The 19,824-nt window shown below is 47.5% G+C and overlaps 1 protein-coding gene across 2 annotated transcripts; it reads left to right on the plus strand.

The window, feature by feature from the left end:
* The first annotated feature begins 884 nt into the window (after window positions 1-884).
* Window positions 885-4,434, plus strand: sp8b (sp8 transcription factor b). Of its 2 annotated transcripts, none has more exons than XM_088998449.1 (2): window positions 885-973; window positions 1,267-4,434. In XM_088998449.1, exons 1-2 carry the CDS (start codon window positions 953-955, stop codon window positions 2,584-2,586), a joined length of 1,341 nt encoding a protein of 446 aa, XP_088854575.1. In that variant the 5' UTR covers window positions 885-952; the 3' UTR covers window positions 2,587-4,434. The 2 variants fall into 2 exon arrangements, with proteins under 2 accessions (XP_088854575.1, XP_088854576.1); XM_088998450.1 differs by having other exon boundaries at window positions 906-1,176.
* Window positions 4,435-19,824: the final 15,390 nt, after the last annotated feature.

The following is a 19,824-nucleotide window of genomic DNA, read 5'->3' on the forward strand; positions in this document are numbered from 1 at the left end:
ATATATATATATATATATATATATATATATATATATATATATATATATATATATATATATATATATATTTATCCATCTTGAGACATAGAGAACAATTATTTATTGCCATAAATAATCTAGAAGCCAATTTTGCGCATGTTTTGCAAGTAAGGTTTTGTTGTTATTTAATTTTGCAAAATGTGTGTCATTTATTCATCAAAAGCGCGGCCATAATGAGCATCAATTATGGGGGGTTATTTTAATATATAGGATCACGCAGGTGGAAAACAAAGCTGCCTTTATCCGCTACATTCTTGAGTTTGTTTATATTAAGTTTAAAACGTGGAATTTTAAAGTGTAAAACCTGCCACCTATTTTTAAATAAACTTTAGGAAGCTTTTTCAGTATTGATGAGACATGAAAAGTGAAGTTACACTTGGGCATATTTTCACAAAAAAAAAGGAAAAAAAGTATTTTTTACGTTCATTAAAGCCTACTCATCCTCCATTGAAGAAGTTTTCTTCTAATTTATGGAAAGAGATGTTCTGTAAAAAAAAAATCTCAATAAGTGGCCCCCTAATTCCTCCCTCCTTCTTCACTCTCATTTAACTTTACCTTCCTTCCGCTGTCTTTTATTATGGAGGGGGCGGCCTGGGGGGTGGAGAGCCCTGTCTATTGATGACCTCACGGGGGCCGTGCGGCGGCCGTGCTGGCACGCCGGAGCCGCTGATTGGACGCCCGTGTCACAGCGCCACTTCAAAGCCGCGGAGGAGCCGCGGGACCGTGGAAGAATGGGCGGAACGCATCATTGTATTGCACACCTCTAAAAAAAAAAGGGGGGGGGGGGGGAAGAAAAAGAAAGGAAAAACACCGCTCGGATTCATAAATATAAAAAGATCCTCAGAGGAGGGCTGTTTTGTGTGCCTGTGTGTGTGCGCGCGTGTATGTGTGTGTGTGTGTGTGTGTGTGTGTGATGGCAACTTCACTTCTTGGGGTGAGTCTCCTCCAAAAAGGACTGTTTTGCTGCTTCAATTAGTTCTTGTCATTGGCTGCTCCTCTCCTGCTTGGCTCGAAGGGGATTAAACTTTAAAATCTGGGGGAAAATTTAAACAAGACCAGTGCTCTGGTTTTATTTTCGGTACATGGGCTCAAAGTTGTGTCTGGTGTGCGTCTTTCGTGTTTAAAAAGTTTGTCCAGGTACACAGCGTGTTTTTTTAATTATTATTTTTTATGCGTGTTGAACAAGTGTGCGCCGCGGGGCTAACTTGCTGTTGTGTGTCCCTCCAGGAGGAGCCGAGGTTGGGATCGACTCCTTTAGCCATGTTAGCTGCGACATGTAACAAAATAGGGAGTCCGAGCCCTTCGCCGTCCACCATTTCGGATAATTCGTCGTCTTTCGGGAAAGGCTTCCACCCGTGGAAGAGAGCCGCCGCCAGTAGCTGCAGCCTCGGTTCCGGCCTGTCCGGTTTCGGGGTGTCCCGCAACGGCTCGGGCATCTCGGACTCGTTTAGCGCCAACGGCTCGGCGAGCTCCAGCGCCTTCTCCCTCACATCTGGCGCCTCGCCCGGCTCCCACTTTGGGAACGACTACTCCGTTTTCCAAGCCTCCGTGTCGAACGGCTCGCAGGAGTCGAGCCACCAGCCGGTGTTCATCTCCAAGGTGCACACGTCCGTGGACAGCCTGCAGGGCATCTACCCGAGGATGAGCGTGGCGCACCCTTACGAGTCGTGGTTCAAGTCGTCTCATCCCGGCATCCCCGCGGGAGAAGTGGGGACCACCGGGGCATCCGCTTGGTGGGACGTAGGAGCCGGCTGGATTGACGTTCAGAACCCGAACGGAGCTGCGCTACATTCCGGTGGACTGCAGACGTCCTTGCACTCTCCCCTGGGCGGATATAATTCAGAATATTCCACCTTGAGTCACTCTGCCTTCAGTACAAACCCCTCTCCGCACCTGTTGACTACCGGCCAGCACCTGATGGACGGCTTCAAACCAGTGCTCTCCTCTTACCCGGACACTAGCCCATCTCCGTTAACTGGGGCCGGGGGGACCATGCTGTCCGGCGCTGCGCCCGCCTCCTTATCGGCGTCCCCTAGGTCATCTGCGCGGCGCTACTCGGGCAGAGCCACCTGCGACTGCCCCAACTGTCAGGAGGCAGAGAGACTGGGACCGGCTGGCGCCAGCCTCCGGAGGAAGGGCCTCCACAGTTGCCACATCCCCGGCTGCGGGAAAGTTTACGGCAAAACGTCCCACCTCAAGGCGCACTTGCGTTGGCACACCGGCGAGCGACCTTTCGTGTGCAACTGGCTCTTTTGCGGCAAGCGCTTCACGCGCTCCGACGAGCTCCAGCGACACTTGCGCACGCACACCGGCGAGAAAAGGTTCGCCTGCCCCGTGTGCAACAAGAGGTTTATGCGCAGCGACCACCTGAGTAAACACGTCAAGACTCACAGCGCCGGTGGGTCGGTTGGTTCGGGCTCCGGGGGCAAGAGGGGGAGCGATACCGAAAGTGAGCACAGCGCACCCGGTAGCCCCCCGTGCCACTCCCCGGACCTGTTGCACTCGGCCGAGGCAAGGCAGGGCGTGGTGGGCATGAACGGCCTCTAACTCCGTTGCGGTGGCGTTAATAGTGTGTAAACCGCGAGGGGTTGTCGGGGATGTTCTGGGGGAATACATGAAAGTATATACGTATAGTGGACATGACTGAGCGTATTGTATGCGTAAAGCACATCACGAACGTCGTTCAGAAAGGGAAAATGGGCTTACGAGTTTCTCAATAAGACCGCACGGGTGTCAGCATAAAGTTCCATACTCACGCCCTTCAATTTTTTTGTCTTTATTTTTTTGTTACATGGAAATGAAATATGACTTTGATTGACGTTTCATTTAAAGGCCAACACATTTCCTGAACTCTATGCTTTGGGACACGACATGCAAAATTGTAACTATAAATAATAAAATAGGCCTATACATTTCCCAATCGCATTCCCGCAAATACACTTCGATGGATGAACAATATGATTTGTGAAGAAAATTACACAATTCTTTCAAGCCAAAACGGGCCATATCTTTTTAAGAAAACTATTTAGTGTACGCACAAAACCCCATGAAAATTCCTCTATACACTCAAATGCAAATATACCATTTATGCACTGATCAGCTATGAAAATAATAATATTTTCTGTATGCGCACATGAACTGTATGTAAAAATTAATTAGACTTTATTCGATTAGATTTGTTTCCACTTTGGAGACATAACTGTTGAAACTATATAATTTAATGCGCAGTGTAATGACATATGTCGTTTTAAAAAAGAAATTCGACCTGCATTTGGGGAAATTCATCCATGTATTCACAAGAATCCTTTATCATTGGATTTTATGCGAGATGGGGCCCCTACATTTTCCAGGCGCAATGTCTCAATAGTGGATATATGCACAAAGGTCCGTTATAAGTGTATCATATTGAAAAATTAGGTCTACAATACACACTATTTAAGTAAGTAATAATTAATGTACTTTAGCGTACGTAACTCCATCTCATTTGATTGGAAAAATATAGGCATATGCATTATTGAATCAAGAACCGCAGTGTACATAAAGTGCAATGATTCATCATATGTTTATTTTATTTTTTTTATTTTTTTTGGGGGGGGATACAGACAACACAGTACTTTTTTTCATTGAAATATTGATGTTCCAATAGAAATTAAACCGTGTGGAAAGTGAAGGAAAAAAAGTTTGGTCCACACCTTATTGTGCATTTTTGAACGGACTACAAGAAAAGTCGTGCTGTCATACATTTTGTTCAATGGCAAACTCTGGCACTTTAGAAGAAGAGAAGAGAGGGAGAGATTAACAAAAAAATCAGTTGTGGCATAGAATTGTGGGTGGTTTTCTTCAATCTGACCGTCACACAAACATGTATACACGAAACACACACAAACACATGCACGCACTTTGTGTCCAGTCCACATGCGCGTCAGGAGGGAAGTTTGAAGTTGAAAAGGTACCCTTGGCTTATACGACTGCAAAATGTGCTGTAAATATTGAACCATGTATAGGTTAGAATATACGCCCATGTCAAAGGTGTGTAATGTATTTGTCCGGGAGACGATTTTGTATAGATATTTCTAGTTGTATATGAACTGTAGTAAATATTTGAAAATATACGGAGATTCTTTTTTGTCATGATATGAAATGTATTGTGGGGAGTTCAATTTAACCACGACTTTTCTTGTATTTAGGGGTGATATCATTAGGCGCACTTTTGAATTTATTTGTAAGGTTTGGAAATGAGTTACTGTTTACCCACTCTTGTTGATGTTTTTTCTTTTTTAATTTAAGTAAGCATGTTTCATGTAAAGTGGTTTGAATTTTAATCTCATTTTTCCTTCTTCTGAGAATGGCTTTTTATGTGAGCCACTCAATAAAGTCATTATGGACTCTGAATCATTTTGTTGGGTCTGAAAATATATTTTTTTCTATGAATTTAAATCTTTTTATTTGTTACTTTACATACATTTTATTTCCTGACGCTCACTAGTGTCACGGTTTGCGAGGTGGTGATGGCGGGTTCGGATCCCAAAAAGCAGGCAGGAGGGAGCAGGAGGTTGTTTGACAAATTGTATTAAAATAAAGTCAGCAGGAACAAAATGTAAAACATCAAAATGATCTGAATGGAAAAATTACAAAGTAGCAAAAGAAGACCAAAAGTAAAAGCCCGCCAAGGTTAAACAAACACGTACACGATGCATGCTGCAACCAAGCAGCAAACAAACAATGAATCGGCACTGGATGATCGTGCCAGGTGTCCTTTTAAGTGTCATTGATTATAACGACCAGCACCTGCGAGGCTGCCGACAGGGCTGACGTCGCTACCCGCTGTTCGCCAATCTGATCGGGACGACCAGCACCTGTGCAGGTGCAGGCGGGGCAGACAGCGCCCCCCGTTGGTCGCCAACCAGATCATGACAGTACCCCCGTTCAAGGGGCTGCTTCCAGAAGTCCCAACAGTCTCCCAAAAGGTCCACTCGCCAGGGAACGGTCGGTGGAGAGGGCAACCGCTGCCTCTCCAGCATACGACGGGCGGCGGCCTGATGGGAACGGGACTCGGCCTGGGGTGGACGAAGACGCGGCACGGATCGTCGTGGGCGTGAGTGCGATCCCTCTCGCACGTTCACGCGACGGCGCATGGCTCTGCGTGGACGTCGAACTGCCAGGCGCAGAATGGCACCCCGTACGGCCGTATGGGACCAGGTCTCGGCCGGACGCCGACGTGGGCGTGAACTGCCCGGCTCCGGGTGAACGAGACCAGTCCAGAGCCGCTCCGGGATCCAGCGGTGAGTGGGGTCTCGGACTGACGTTGACGCGGACGTTGCACGGCTCGTCGTGGATGAGACTCAATTCGTCATGCACGAGACAGCGTGGCTGGACGTGGGCGTGCAATGCCAGTCACCCAGTTTCACCCTGGACGGCCACCTGGAAGGATGTCTCGGCCGGACGTTTACGTGGACGTTGCGGCTCGTCGAGTGACGCAATTCAAACTCGACGAGGCTTGCGCTAACGTGGACGTAGCATTGCCAGGCACAGGGTGGAAATGAGACGGGTCCGATGTACCTGCGGGATCCGATAGTTGGCCGACTCATTGTTTGTTTGCTGCTTGGTTGCAGCATGCATCGTGTACGTGTTTGTTTAACCTTGGCGGGCTTTTACTTTTGGTCTTCTTTTGCTACTTTGTAATTTTTCCATTCAGATCATTTTGATGTTTTACATTTTGTTCCTGCTGACTTTATTTTAATACAATTTGTCAAACAACCTCCTGCTCCCTCCTGCCTGCTTTTTGGGATCCGAACCCGCCATCACCACCTCGCAAACCGTGACAGAATGAATCGGCCAACCATCGGATCCCGCAGGTACATCGGACCCGTCTCATTTCCACCCTGTGCCTGGCTATGCTACGTCCACGTTAGCGCAAGCCTCGTCGCGTTTGAATCGCGTCACTCGACGAGCCGCAACGTCCACGTAAACGCCCGGCCGAGACCTCCTTCCAGGTGGCCGTCCAGGGTGACCCTGGGTGACTGGCATTGCACGCCCACGTCCAGCCACGCTGTCGTCGTGCATGACGAATTGAGTCTCATCCACGACGAGCCGTGCAACGTCCGCGTCAATGTCAGTCCGAGACCCCACTCACCGCTGGATCCCGGAGCGGCTCTGGACTGGTCTCGTTCCCCCGGAGCCGGGCAGTTCACGCCCACGTCGGCGTCCGGCCGAGACCTGGTCCCATACGGCCGTACGGGGTGCCATTCTGCGCCTGGCAGTTCGACGTCCACGCAGAGCCATGCGCCGTCGCGTGACCGTGCGAGAGGGATCGCACTCACGCCCACGACGATCCGTGCCGCGTCTTCGTCCACCCCAGGCCGAGTCCCGTTCCCATCAGGCCGCCGCCCGTCGTGTGCTGGAGAGGCAGCGGTTGCCCTCTCCACCGACCGTTCCCTGGCGAGTGGACCTTTTTGGGAGACTGTTGGGACTTCTGGAAGCAGCCCCTTGAAGGGGGGGTACTGTCATGATCTGGTTGGCGACCAATGGGGGGCGCTGTCGGCCCCGCCTGCACCTGCGCAGGTGCTGGTCGTCCCGATCAGATTGGCGACCAGCGGGTAGCGACGACGTCAGCCCTGCCTGCAGCCTCGCAGGTGTTGGTCGTATAATCAATGACACTTAAAAGGACACCTGACACGATCATCCGGTGCCGATTCATTGTTTGTTTGCTGCTTGGTTGCAGCATGCATCGTGTACGTGTTTGTTTAACCTTGGCAGGCTTTTACTTTTGGTCTTCTTTTGCTACTTTGTAATTTTTCCATTCAGATCATTTTGATGTTTTACATTTTGTTCCTGCTGACTTTATTTTAATACAATTTGTCAAACAACCTCCTGCTCCCTCCTGCCTGCTTTTTGGGATCCGAACCCGCCATCACCACCTCGCAAAACGTGACAACTAGATGGTTCATATCCTACAGCAACAGGGCCTTCTTTTTGTTCCTCTAGTCACTTTCGATATAAAAATCAAAATACCATGTATTTCCCATTTAATTTTGAATTTGGAAATTTCCAAATTCAAAATTAAATGTGAAATACATTTTATTTAAAAATGTTAGAGCAAATATGTTGAATGGATGTTCAATGTTTTGTCTTCCAAGTTTCACGTAAGTCACAAGTTTTTTTGTGTTGTTTTTTTTTTTTTTTTTGATCGTGAACCTTTTGCCATCCAAGGATAGCCCATTGAGCCACGTTTAAACTAAGTTAGAGATCAAAACTTTGTGCATAATTCCGATTGCATTGTCAAAAGAGTTGGAATATAAGTGACGACACCATTCTCATCACAACAACAACACCAACAATAGCAACAACAATGTATCCGATTTTCCTGACGTTTTTCAAGAGTGGCAGCAGCAAGACAGGAAGATCCAGAAAGCCTTCATTTTACTAAATTAATTTAAAAAACGCCGAAATTGACACTAACTATATTTCCCATGTAAATTTAATTTGACATTTTTTCAGAGACATCTTTGAAATAAAGAGCAAACTGTCCGTAAGCTCAACATTCGATCTTATATTATGAAGCAGCTTGAAAAAAAGATAATAATAGATGCGTTACCATGTTTTTTTTTTTATTTAACTGCTCTATTTTTTGTTCAACCGTTTGTTGTTGAGAGTGATGATAAACGTCAAAGCATAGTTAACTTACTCTGCATTTGTGTTACGCTGTACAGAGAACCGAATGCCGGCATCCAAGCATGCAGAGAAATTAGTTTATGAAACAAAATCTAAAAATGGCAGTGGGAAAAGCCCCCCCAAAATATTTGTGCGAAACGTGGAATACATGCATTAGTAAAACATGTACTGTATAATAAAAAAAAAACAATATTTCCTGTTTTTTTATCTATTTAAAGCTTTTTAAACTGAAGGAATAAAAGGTCTCGTTGAAATTTCAGGATGCGACCTTTTAACGCCCTCTAGCGTCTACAATATTTGGGTAGGTCACGTAAATTGTGATAAACACGTTGAAATGCTGACCAAACTAAACAAAATAAATCACGTTTGGTTTTTAAGTATAAACCTACATTATGCAATGGTCTATATTCACTTGCATTCCTTTCATCACGTTGCTGCTGTGAAATGTAAATTCCTCCAGTGCAAAACTAATAAAGGCAAATCCAATCCAATAATCTTGACTATAAATGAGAAACAAGACGGTCTTACCGCATTGTATAAGTAAAAAAACTACATTTTAATGTCTAAATATTGTTATGCAACCACTGGAAGAATACTCGAAATAAAAAAATGTGTAAATTGGTGAAAAACATCTTTCAGTGTAATGTAACTGACATTTGACCATTTGTAGTCACTTTTCTGATGAGGCTATCAACACCATCATCAACTCTCCACACGGCCACAAAAGGAGAATCATGATGAGAGGACTGAGCTATCAATCGTTGATGAAGAGCACAGGAGTACACAGGAAGTTTTTAGCCCAATAATGTCAAGATCAACTGCTTAGACTCTTTTCACAGACAAAATCATAGACTTGGTAAGTGGTACTTTGTGGTAAAGCCATCAAACTGACCGATTTTGAAGTCCCGAGAATTGGAAAACACTCAAAGCTTGGTAAAACAATGACTGGATTCCCCTTTTCAACGTTTTCGGCATGTTGACTCATTTTTTGGTAGCAGGTGGTTGCTCACCTTGTGAATTAAGCGACTGAGTTGCAATGGAAAAGTATTCATTTAGAAATGTTTAAAATAAAAGTGTGTTTTTGATTTCCGTGTTTATGATCGGGCATCATTTTATTTAATGTATCTAACCTGTCCTTGCCAAACATGAACTGAACTGAAGCAATTATTTCCAAATCTCACTGCACAGCATCAATAAAGAAGCAAAAACCACAAATCCTCAATCGGAAAATTAGGACTGTTCAATAGAACACATGCGGCTCGGTAGTCGAGTGGCTAGCACATCGGCTTCACAGTGCACATGTCGCCTGTTCGCGTCCCACCCCGGCCTCCCTGTGAAGAGTTTGCATGTTCTCCCCGGGTGGGTTTTCTCCGGGTCCTCCGGTTTCCTCCCGCATTCCAAAAACATGCATGGCAAGCAGATTGAACACTCTAAATTGTCCCTAGGTTGGAGTGTGAGTCTTGTAAGTCTTTGTGTGCCCTGCGATTAATTGGCTGCAACCGGGCACGAGGCGGGGAACACCCTGAATTGAAGACAGCTGGGATTGGCTCCAGCACCCCCCCCCCCCCCCCCGCGACGCTACTGAGGAATAAGTGGTACGGAATATGGACGGATGGATAATAGAACAAATCAACAGGAGGCGAATTATGAAATGTCCTACTTTATAGCAACAGGTGGATACAAAGTCGCATGTGTGTGTGTGTGTGTGTGTGCGTGTGTGTGTGTGTGTGTGTGTGTGTGTGTGTGTGTGTGTGGTGCGTGGGTGTCTGTGTGCGTGTTCGTGTGCGTGCGTGTGCGTGCGTGTACGTGTGGTTGGTCCTCTGAGGAAGACACAGTGTGTCAACCATGCATGATGCTTCCAGTGAGATTGGTGCAAATCTCAAGTGGAAGGACCCAGCGACACACTCAGCACGCACTCACTCAGTCACGCACACACAAAACAAGTTAAATAAGGTGATAAAGTGATACCAACAGTTTCTGCCAACCAAGAAAAAACAGGCAGGAGTGAGGAGCAGGGTGTATTTGACAAATTGCAGTGTCTGAAACAGCGTCTGCCCGGACGCCCTGGGCGTGTAACTTTTACAACTTACAAAACGTCTCCGCCCTGGGTGGCCGACAACTTCTTCACGGAAAAAAAAACGAAAAGAAAACATGAAAGATATTTTGTCAAATCAAATGTTTGCTTTTTTAATAAATTTAACATTGGATCGAACGTTTCTGTAGCATATGTCACACTGATACAGAATGTTGCGACAGGTCGAAAAGCAGCGGTGATGTCACGACCGCAGGTAGACTAACATGGTGGCACAATAAAGACATTGACAAAGCAACTCTTCTCCTCTCATTCCTCCGGACACATCATTGGCGACGAAGATGGACTTCTCCACAGCTCCCCTCCCCTGGCTTCTCGCGCTCCCCGGTGAGCCACCAGTCCCGTGGTCCCGTTGGTATGACTCGTTTACGACGTATCTGACGGCGATCGGACTAAACGAGGCAAGCGACGCACGGCTAACGGCTATGCTAGTGCACAGCTTGGGAAGTGAGGGGCAGCGCATTTTTCGGACACTCGGACCCGCGCAGAAATACAAAGATTGTGTCGCTTTGTTGGACAGACATTTCACCCCACCGCAGAGCGTGATTGTCCGGCGGATTGGCTTCCGTCAACGATGGCAACGAACAGGCGAGTCGGTACACCACTACATTGCCGATTTGAGGTGTTTAGCGGGCCTCTGTAAATTCGGCCGCTTGGAGGACGAAATGATTAGAGATCAACTAGCGGAGCACACGATTGATCCCAAGCTACGGGAGAAACTGTTATTGTCCCCTCAAGACCTCCCACTATCGAAGGCTGTGGAAATGGCGTTCCAATTGGAGAACGCAGCACAATTAACGGCTCGGTTCGTGAATCCCCTCCATGAGTCGTCACCTTACCGTGGTGGAGGGGTTTGTTTGTCCCAATGATCCTAGGAGCTAGGTTGTCTGGGGCTTCATGCCCCTGGTAGGGTCACCCATGGCAAACAGGTCCTGGGTGAGGGACCAGACAAAGCACGACTCAGAAGACCCCATATGATGAAAAAGACAAATGGATTTGGTTTTCCCTTGCCCGGACGCGGGTCACCGGGGCCTCTCTCTGGAGCCAGGCCTCGAGATGGGGCTCGTTGGCGAGCGCCTGGTGGCCGGGCCTACACCCATAGGGCCCGGTCGGGCTCAGCCCGAAGAGGAAACGTGGGTCCCCCTTCTCAAGGGCTCACCACCCATGGGAGGGGCCAGAGGGGTCGGGTGCAATGTGAGCTGGGCAGCAGCCAAAGGCGGGGACCCTGGCGGTCCGACCCTCGACTGCAGAAGCTAGCTCTGGGGACGTGGAATGTCACCGCTCTTACAGGGAAGGAGCCTGAGCTGGTGCACGAGGTTGAAAAGTTCCGACTAGACATAGTTGGGCTTGCCTCCACACACAGCCTTGGTTCCGGTACCAGCCCTCTCGAGAGGGGTTGGACTCTCTTCCACTCTGGAGTTGCCAACGGTGAGAGGCGTAGAGCAGGTGTCGGCATACTTATTGCCCCCCGACTCGCCGCCTGTACATTGGGATTCACCCCAGTAGATGAAAGGGTTGCTTCCCTCCGCCTTCAGGTGGGGGGACGGGTTCTGACTGTTGTCTGTGCATATGCACCAAACAGCAGTTCAGTGTACCCATCCTTTTTGGAGACCTCAGGTGGTGTGCTGGAGATTGCTCCCCCTGGGGACTCCCTTGTTCTGCTGGGCGATTTCAATGCTCATGTGGGCAATGACAGTGGGACCTGGAAGGGCGTGATTGGGAGGAATGGCCCCCCCGATCAGAACAGGAGTGGTGTTTTGTTATTGGACTTATATATATATAGTATAGCATCTCTGCTTTTTGCAGATGATGTTGTACTGTTGGGGCCTTCAAGTGGAGCTCTCCAACTCTTGCTTGAGCGTTTTCGCAGCCGAATGTGAAGCGGCTGGGATGAGAATCAGCACCTCCAAATCTGAGACAATGGTTCTCAGTCGGAAAAGGGTGGAGTGCTCTCTCCGGGTCGGGGAGGAGATTTTGCCTCAAGTGGAGGAGTTTAAGTACCTAGGTGTCTTGTTCACGAGTGAGGGTGTAAGGGAGCGAGAGGTCGACAGGCGGATCGGTGCGGCGTCTGCCGTGATGCGGACTTTGTACCGATGTGTCGTGGTGAAGAAGGAGCTGAGCCAAAAAGCAAAGCTCTCAATCTACCGGTCGATCTACGTCCCAACCCTCATCTATGGTCACGAGCTATGGGTTGTGTCTGAAAGAACGAGATCCCGGATGCAAGCGGCCGAAATGAGCTTTCTCCGTCGGGTGTCCGGGCTCTCCCTTAGAGATAAGGTGAGAAGCTCGGTCATCCGGGAGGGGCTCAAAGTCGAGCCGCTTCTCCTCCACATCGAGAGGAGCCAGATGAGGTGGCTCGGGCATCTGATTAGGATGCCCCCAGGACGCCTCCCTCGTGAGGTTTTCCGAGCATGCCCCACTGGCAGGAGACCCCGGGGATGACCCAGAACACGCTGGAGAGGCGCCATCTTGGAAAAAAAAAAAAACGAAAAAAAAAAAGAATGATTGAATGATGAAAATGAATCATTTTGTCAGGATGTGCCGCTCTGCTCCCTCCATCACCTACGACGGTGCCGAGGTAAATGTCGTCAGACATCAAGGGGCAAATACACGCAGACCTTGTGCCAACTGTGGGTCTGCCTGGCACCCCACACGTGCGCCAACTTGCAAAGCCATTGGACTGAGATGCCAGCACTGCGGAAAGAGGAACCACTTCGCCAGGATGTGCCCCTCTGCTCCCACGTCAACATACCTGTCACGCCGCTCACCAGACCAGCCGAGGCGAACCACCATGCACTGCGTGGGCTCGCGCGCCAAGCTATTCAAGTGGTGCACAGTGGAACTGAATGGAGTGAGCTTACCACTCCTGCTCGACACTGCAGCCTCCAGGTCACTGTTGAATGTGTCCACAGTTCGACGTCTATTTCCTCATCTCCTGATCGAGGCCAACGCTGAGGACTTGTTTGGCTATGGCCAAACTAAGATTAGCATGGTGGGCACTGCCACCTTCACAGTGCGTTATGGCTCGATGACTCTCGCCCCCTTCACCTTCCAAATATCCTGTCATGGCGACAATGGCTTGGACTTGTTTTGTGCACTCGGCTTTTCCATCTCTGACAATGCGGGTGCCACAATTCACCCCCAGGCCAACGGAGGTGTAGAAAGCTGCAACCAAGCATACGGCCTTCCCTACTCCTCCTCAGCCAGCACAGGGCCCAACGAGAAGCGCCGGACGAAGCAACCCACACTTACTGTGTCGGACTGGGTCCGCATTCGCCGGCTGAGCTGCTTTCACAAATTGGACTCATTCTGGACAGCACCAGTCCAGATTACCGCCCAACTCGGACCGACCACCTTCTGTCAGGCTGACGGCTCGCGTTGGCATGCTAGCCGCCTAAGGAGAGTGGCATCACCGACCCCCTCGAACGACAGGGCTATTGCAGATATGGGCTTCTCAGGCAAAGACTACTGACGTCCCGACACACATCCGAGAACACCGGTGGGACGCCTTGAAGTGCGTGGTGAACCAGCCGTGCCCGGCCAGCTCGCGTTCGCCTTTGCCCTCGGTATTTGGACAATTAAATCACCGATTTTGAATCTTCAGACCCTAGCCAGTGCTTAGCCAATCGCGTGGCAGAATAACCCACACGGCTAAGCAGGGAAACCGGCAGTCTACCCGGTTTCCCTTGTTTACAGAGTTTTTCTGGTTCCTTCAGGGAGGGGGGATAAATGTAGCATATGTCACACTGCTACAGAATGTGGAAAAGCAGTGGTGACGTTACGACCACAGGTAGACTAACATGGTGGCAGAATAAAGACGTTGACAAAGCAACTCTTCTCCTCTCATTCCTCCAGACACAACAGTTTCGAAGTCAAAATAAATTAGTCCGATTTAGAAATCTTCATTCGGTTTCTAAATTTCGGTTCGTTTGGCAATTTGCATACTTGGCACGGCAGCCAATCAGAAGCCCGCTCCGTGCTTTCATCTTTCCCGAGCGTTATAAGGTCGTGTATTTGCATTTCATTTTCCAAAGTAGATGCACAGAACCTCAGGCCCAGAAGACAGATTCAAAAGAATTAAGCTAACAAAATTTATGACGCTACAAAACGTAAACGTACATTATCCCATGACTGGAAAGTGTACTTGAGAGTTTTTAAAGGTGCATAGAAATTGAGCGCACATTAAAAGCATCGTGGAAAGAGGAATTCACATACGTGGCTTGTAGCAGACGACGCAACGCAAACATTGCATTGTGGAAAATGACGAACAGTGTATGGACATACGACCAACTGGAGCAAAATTATCAGCGGGGGATATTTACGATAAAGCAAGCGAGCATTTGTGGTAGGTACAGCCTTAATAAAAACAATCCTTAATACTTTGTAACAATGTGGGTTTTTTTGCGATTAGTAATCTTATGTTTCAAGTTGTGAAAAATAGGGCAGGCAACCTTATGGCCGGGAAGGCAATTTTTCAGAGTTGTCTGCCCTGGTGTCCGTTAACTTTTTGTCATGAGTTTCAGACACTGCTGTCATGGTTTGCAAGGTAGTGATGGCAGATGTGGATCCCAAAAAGCAGGCAGGAGGGAGCTGGAGGTTGTGTTTGACAAATTGTATTAAAGTAAACAAGAACAAAATCTAAAACGTTAAAATCATTTGAACAGAAAAATGCAACATATCAAAAGAAAACCAAGAGTAAAAGTCTGTCAAGGTTTAAACACACACATTCACAGCAGACAATGCATACAAAGCATACAACAGCATTAAACAATGACCCGACAGCGAATGGTCGTGCTGGGAGTCCTTTTGAGTGTCACTGATTGTAACGACTAGCACCTGCGAGGCAGCAGGCAGGGCTTACAGCGCTACCCATTGTTCGCCAATCCAAACGTGGCAGTCCGCCAAGGCTCGGGAGACCAGCACCTGTGCAGGTGCAGGCTGGGCCGGCAGCGCCACCCGTTGGTCGCCAACCAGATTATGACAGTACCCCCCCTTCAAGGGACTGCTTCCAGAAGTCCCAACAGTCTCCCACAACTCGCCAGGAAACAATGGTGGAGACGGCAACCGTTGCCTCTCCAGCATATGATGGGCGGCGGCCTGATGGGAACGGGACTCAGCCTGACATAGACGAAGACGCGGCACGGATCGTTGTGGATGTGTGTGCGACACTTCACGCACGATCACGTGACGACGCATGGCGCGACGTCGACGTTGCACTGCCAGGCGCAGAGTGGTACCCCGGACGGTCTCGACCGGACGTTGGCGTGGACGTTACGGCTCGTCGAGTGACGCAATTCAAACTCGACGAGGCGTGGGCTAACGTGGACGTTGCACTGTCAGGCAGAGAGTGGTAATGAGACCGGTCCGTTGTACCTGCGGCATCCGATGGTTGGTCGGGTCATTCTGTCACGGTTTGCAAGGTGGTGATGGCAGATGTGGATCTCAAAAACCAGGCAGGAGGGCGCAAGAGGTTGTGTTTGACAAATTGTATGAAAATAAAGTCAACAGGAACAAAATCTAAAACGTTAAAATCATTTGAACAGAAAAATACAAAGTATCAAAAGAAAACCGAGAGTAAAAGTCCGCCAAGCTTTAAACAAACACATGCACAGCATAAAATTGCATACAAAGCATACAACAGCATACAACAGCATTAGACAATGACCCAACAGCGAATGGTCGTGCCGGGAGTCCTTTTGAGTGTCACTGATTGTAACGACCAGCACTTGTGAGGCAGTGTTGCGCTCTCCACTATGGTAAGGGATACGGTGTTGTGGGATCCAGAAAAAAACCACAAGACAAGCAGTGCGATACGTCTTGACTCAACAGTGGTTTACTTCGAATGCCCAGACGTAATCAGAATCAGAATCAGAATCATCTTTATTGCCAAGTATGTAGAACACACAAGGAATTTGTTTCCGGTAGAACACGCTGCACTAGTATCGTCGTAAAAAAAAACTGCTAAGTGGCACTATACAGTTCCATGCAAACGTATGCGCACAACAATTTCCTGTCCAACGATCTAAATCGGTCCGACACGAAACACTAACCGAAGTAGGCGTTCCTTGTTTAAATAAACATTTTCGATATATATCATTTGTAAACCAATAGAACTACGCGAATGTAACCAAAATATGAAATAAGATACTTTACAACCTGTCACATACTCCCCCTCAAAATAGATGTTGTCCCCAACATATGTACTAGTAAATACATAAATGTGCTGGACGACATGCCCAAAACAATTACGCACGGTATTATGAACTGCATCCAAATATGAACTATAATAATGAACAGTTTACAGACTGGAACTCTTTTCATACATTCTGTTTACATTATACACATCAGGGCTCATTGGGTCTTCTTGTTTCCATCTCACTGTGCTATCAAACAGAAGTGTCGATTAACCATCTATGTAGTACTCCGTGGCACAATAAGGGTGTGCACCATACATCCAAGGCATTGTCTGTTCACCATAACATGGTACTGTCCCTACATTGTAACAAGATGGCGAACCAAGGCTATCATACGTGAATACCTTAGGTCTCCTGTGTTCTCGTCGTGGCCGTTGATTTCCCCCAATATCAGGATTACTGGGGGGTGGACCGATGTTGCCCTCCTGAGGTTGGTCAACTTCCGCAGCTCCCGGCTCTGTCCCCGGCAGTTCATTCCCCAGTTGATTGTCATCATAGTGGGTTGTCTCCACGAAGCTCACGTCCCGCAGTTATGGTGAGGCTGGTCGGGTGCTCTGGCGATGCAACAGTGGATAATACTCATCCTCCTCATCATCCTCTTCCGGATCCATTTCCGGCCTCTTGTTCGGTCGTTGCCAAGTGGACTTTTCCTTGGACTGGGGCTGTAGTGAAGTCTCTAATGGCAAATGATCACATGGCAGCAAGAAATTGCGGTGGAGTATCCTAGATCTGCCCCTCCCCCTCTCAGGTTTCAACTCATAAACTGGAATGTCTTTGCTGACTTGACGAACCACTGTATGAACAACATCCTCCCAGTGGTTTCTCAGTTTGCCTGAACCTCCGCGTGGGGTTAAGTTTCGAACTAGAACACGATCACCGGGCAACAGGGTAGAATACTTTAGTTTACTGTCATATAGTCTCTTACTCCTGGCAGCAGCTTTGTTGTTATTTTCTTTTGCATGATCACATACGCTTCCTCCATGTCCTGTTTCCACTTCTTCACATAGTCCTTCTGGTTGGTGTCACCCTGGTTAGAGTCTGGATTCAAACTAAACAACATATCAACTGGTAAACGTGGTGAACGTCCATAAAGTAAGTAAAAGGGTGAAAACCCTGTTTCCTCACTTTTGGTACAGTTGTAAGCATAAACGAGTTTGTTTAGTGAGTCTTTCCAGTTACTCTTTTGTTTCTCTGTCAGTGTCTTTAACATCTGGATCAGTGTTCGATTAAATCGTTCAACCTGTCCATTTCCCTGTGGGTGGTCGGGGGTTGTCCTTGAACCCGCAACCCCAAAATATTCCTTCAGTTGAGCAAAAAGTTGATTTTCAAATTCACCACCCTGATCATGGTGAATTCGAAGGGGGAACCCAAACTTTAAAGCATAGTCATTAAAGATTTTGTTTGCCGCTGTTTTGCCAGATTTGGACGTTGTAGCATAAACTTGAGCGAAACGTGTAAAATAGTCTACTAGCACAAGCACGTATTCATAACCACCCTTACATTTGTCAAGATGCAAAAAGTCAACAGAGACAATTTCAAATGGCTGAGTAGTCACAATATTAGTGAGAGGGGCTCTGGTCTCACGGTTGGGCTTTTTGTGTTTTAGGTACACACATTTCTCAGTACATAGTCCTCTATTTCTTTTTGCATAAAGGGCCAGTAAAAACGATCCCTTACAAGGGAAAGAGTCCTTTCTACACCATGGTGGCCCATTTCATCATGCAGCTCTTTTAACACTGTCATCTTGTGTTTTTCAGGAAGCAGTAGTTGGGTTCTATTTGCCGTTTTTCTGTACAAAAACACATCTGTCATTAAAGTGTAGCTTGTCCCATTCCCTCACAAGACAAACAACTTGAGGACAATGCTTTCTTAGTTCAGTACCTAGCGGTTTCGTCTCTGCCAGTTTGTATCTAATAATATGTCCTATAATGGGGTCAGTCTCTTGATCTAGCTTGATCTGTCCAACAGTCAATGGGGCGATTGGTGTGTTTAGTGACACCTCGGCACACGTAGCTGAGATTCCCATAGACCAAGCTGCACTAGACTCGTTCTGTTGGTCAACTGCTTGTACGGCAGCACTCACAGCATCATATGACATTTCTTTTGTACATCCTTCCATATATGCTACCATATCAAGGGGCATCCTAGATAAACTGTCTGCATCAACGTTTTCCTTACCAGGACAATATTTAACAGTAAAATTAAAATCAGAAAGTTCTGCGACCCACCTGCACCCAGTTGCATTTAACTTAGCAGTCGACAGTACATAGGTGAGTGGATTATTGTCACTCTGTAACCCTGTCAGAACTGTGTGCAGGAATAAACTCTGGACCAATGTAGGGTCAAACTTCAAACCTGATTCGGCCTCTTGAGATGCAAAAAGAATCCTTTGACGGAGATCCATTGCACGGAGTAGAAAGTTCTGTGGGGACTCTCTATTAGTCTGCACTTCCGATGAGAGCTGCTTGTACAATTCAGTGGCTCCTCTCTCCTGATAGTGAGATCGGACAATCCTTCGTCAAGAAGGTAGGGTGAGGTTTTCTTTCCCTTCGAGGTAGCTTCTCAACTGCAGACCTGGTGTTATTGCACGAACCACTGCATCGATGATCTCATCGCCCTGGTAGCCTTTACTGAGCCCACTTTCTATCTGTCTGAACAAATTAGGAAATGTGAGTTTATCTTTTTGTCCGAACTCACCTATTTGTCCAGATATCTTGAAGTCTTTGCGCCAGGGGGCAGTGTCTGGGGGCACTATGCTTCTCTTTCGCACTGCATCTTCACCTTTTTCACTTGGTTTGGCTATTCCTAGTTCAAAATTTTTTATACTTTCAATCAAGTCATTTACACGTAGCAAATCTGACATTCCTCCATCTTCTAGCTCTAATTCAGCTCTTTCAATGTAGTTTGACCCAATATGAATTAGTTGGCCTCGAGTCTTTCCTGTAAACTGCTCTCTTTTCAGTCCAGATATTTGGATTTCAGCACATAACTCTGACAACTGTTGAAAATTCAGTCCAAATAACTTGTCTTTGATGTCCAACTGTAATTCCTCTAACTCCATTTTCGAGAGGGTACACGCAGTTCAACTGGCCGGGTTCACGTCATGGTCTTCCATTGCCCTCTAGTGGTAGATGTACGCACAGAGATGCAACCAGAGCACATGTAGAAAAAAAACAGTAAACGGCGACGCCACTCCGACTGGGTTGATTGGGGATATTCGGCGCGAGCTTCTACCCACGGCTAGTAGACAACACTCGAACGCAAATATCCCAGCGGTGCCTCCAAAATGTTGCCCTCTCCACTATGGTAAGGGAGATACGGTGTTGTGGGATCCAGGAAAAAAAACACAAGACAAGCAGTGCGATACGTCTTGACTCAACAGTGGTTTACTTCGAATGCCCAGACGTAATTCAAACGTATGCGCACAACAATTTCCTGTCCAACGATCTAAATCGGTCCGACACGAAACACTAATTTCGATATATATCATTTGTAAACCAATAGAACTACGCGAATGTAACCAAAATATGAAATAAGATACTTTACAACCTGTCACAGCAGCAGGCCGGGCTGACAGCGCCAGGGCTGAATCCGCCAATCCGAACGTGGCAGTCCGCCAAGGCTCGGGACGACCAGCACCTGTGCAGGTGCAGGGGGGCCGACAGCGCCACCCGTTGGTCGCCAACCAGATCATGACAACTGCAAATTGCATTAAATAAAGTCAGCAGGAACAGAATCTCAAACAACAAAGTCATCAGAACAGAAACGTCCAAAGAAGCAAATAAAACCAGGAGTAAAACAAGATGAAACCTTCATCGCCTTCACCGA

The sequence above is a fragment of the Hippocampus bargibanti genome, linkage group LG06 (assembly GCF_051943395.1).
Source record: "Hippocampus bargibanti isolate YZ-2025 linkage group LG06, ASM5194339v1, whole genome shotgun sequence".
Lineage (NCBI taxonomy): Eukaryota > Metazoa > Chordata > Actinopteri > Syngnathiformes > Syngnathidae > Hippocampus > Hippocampus bargibanti.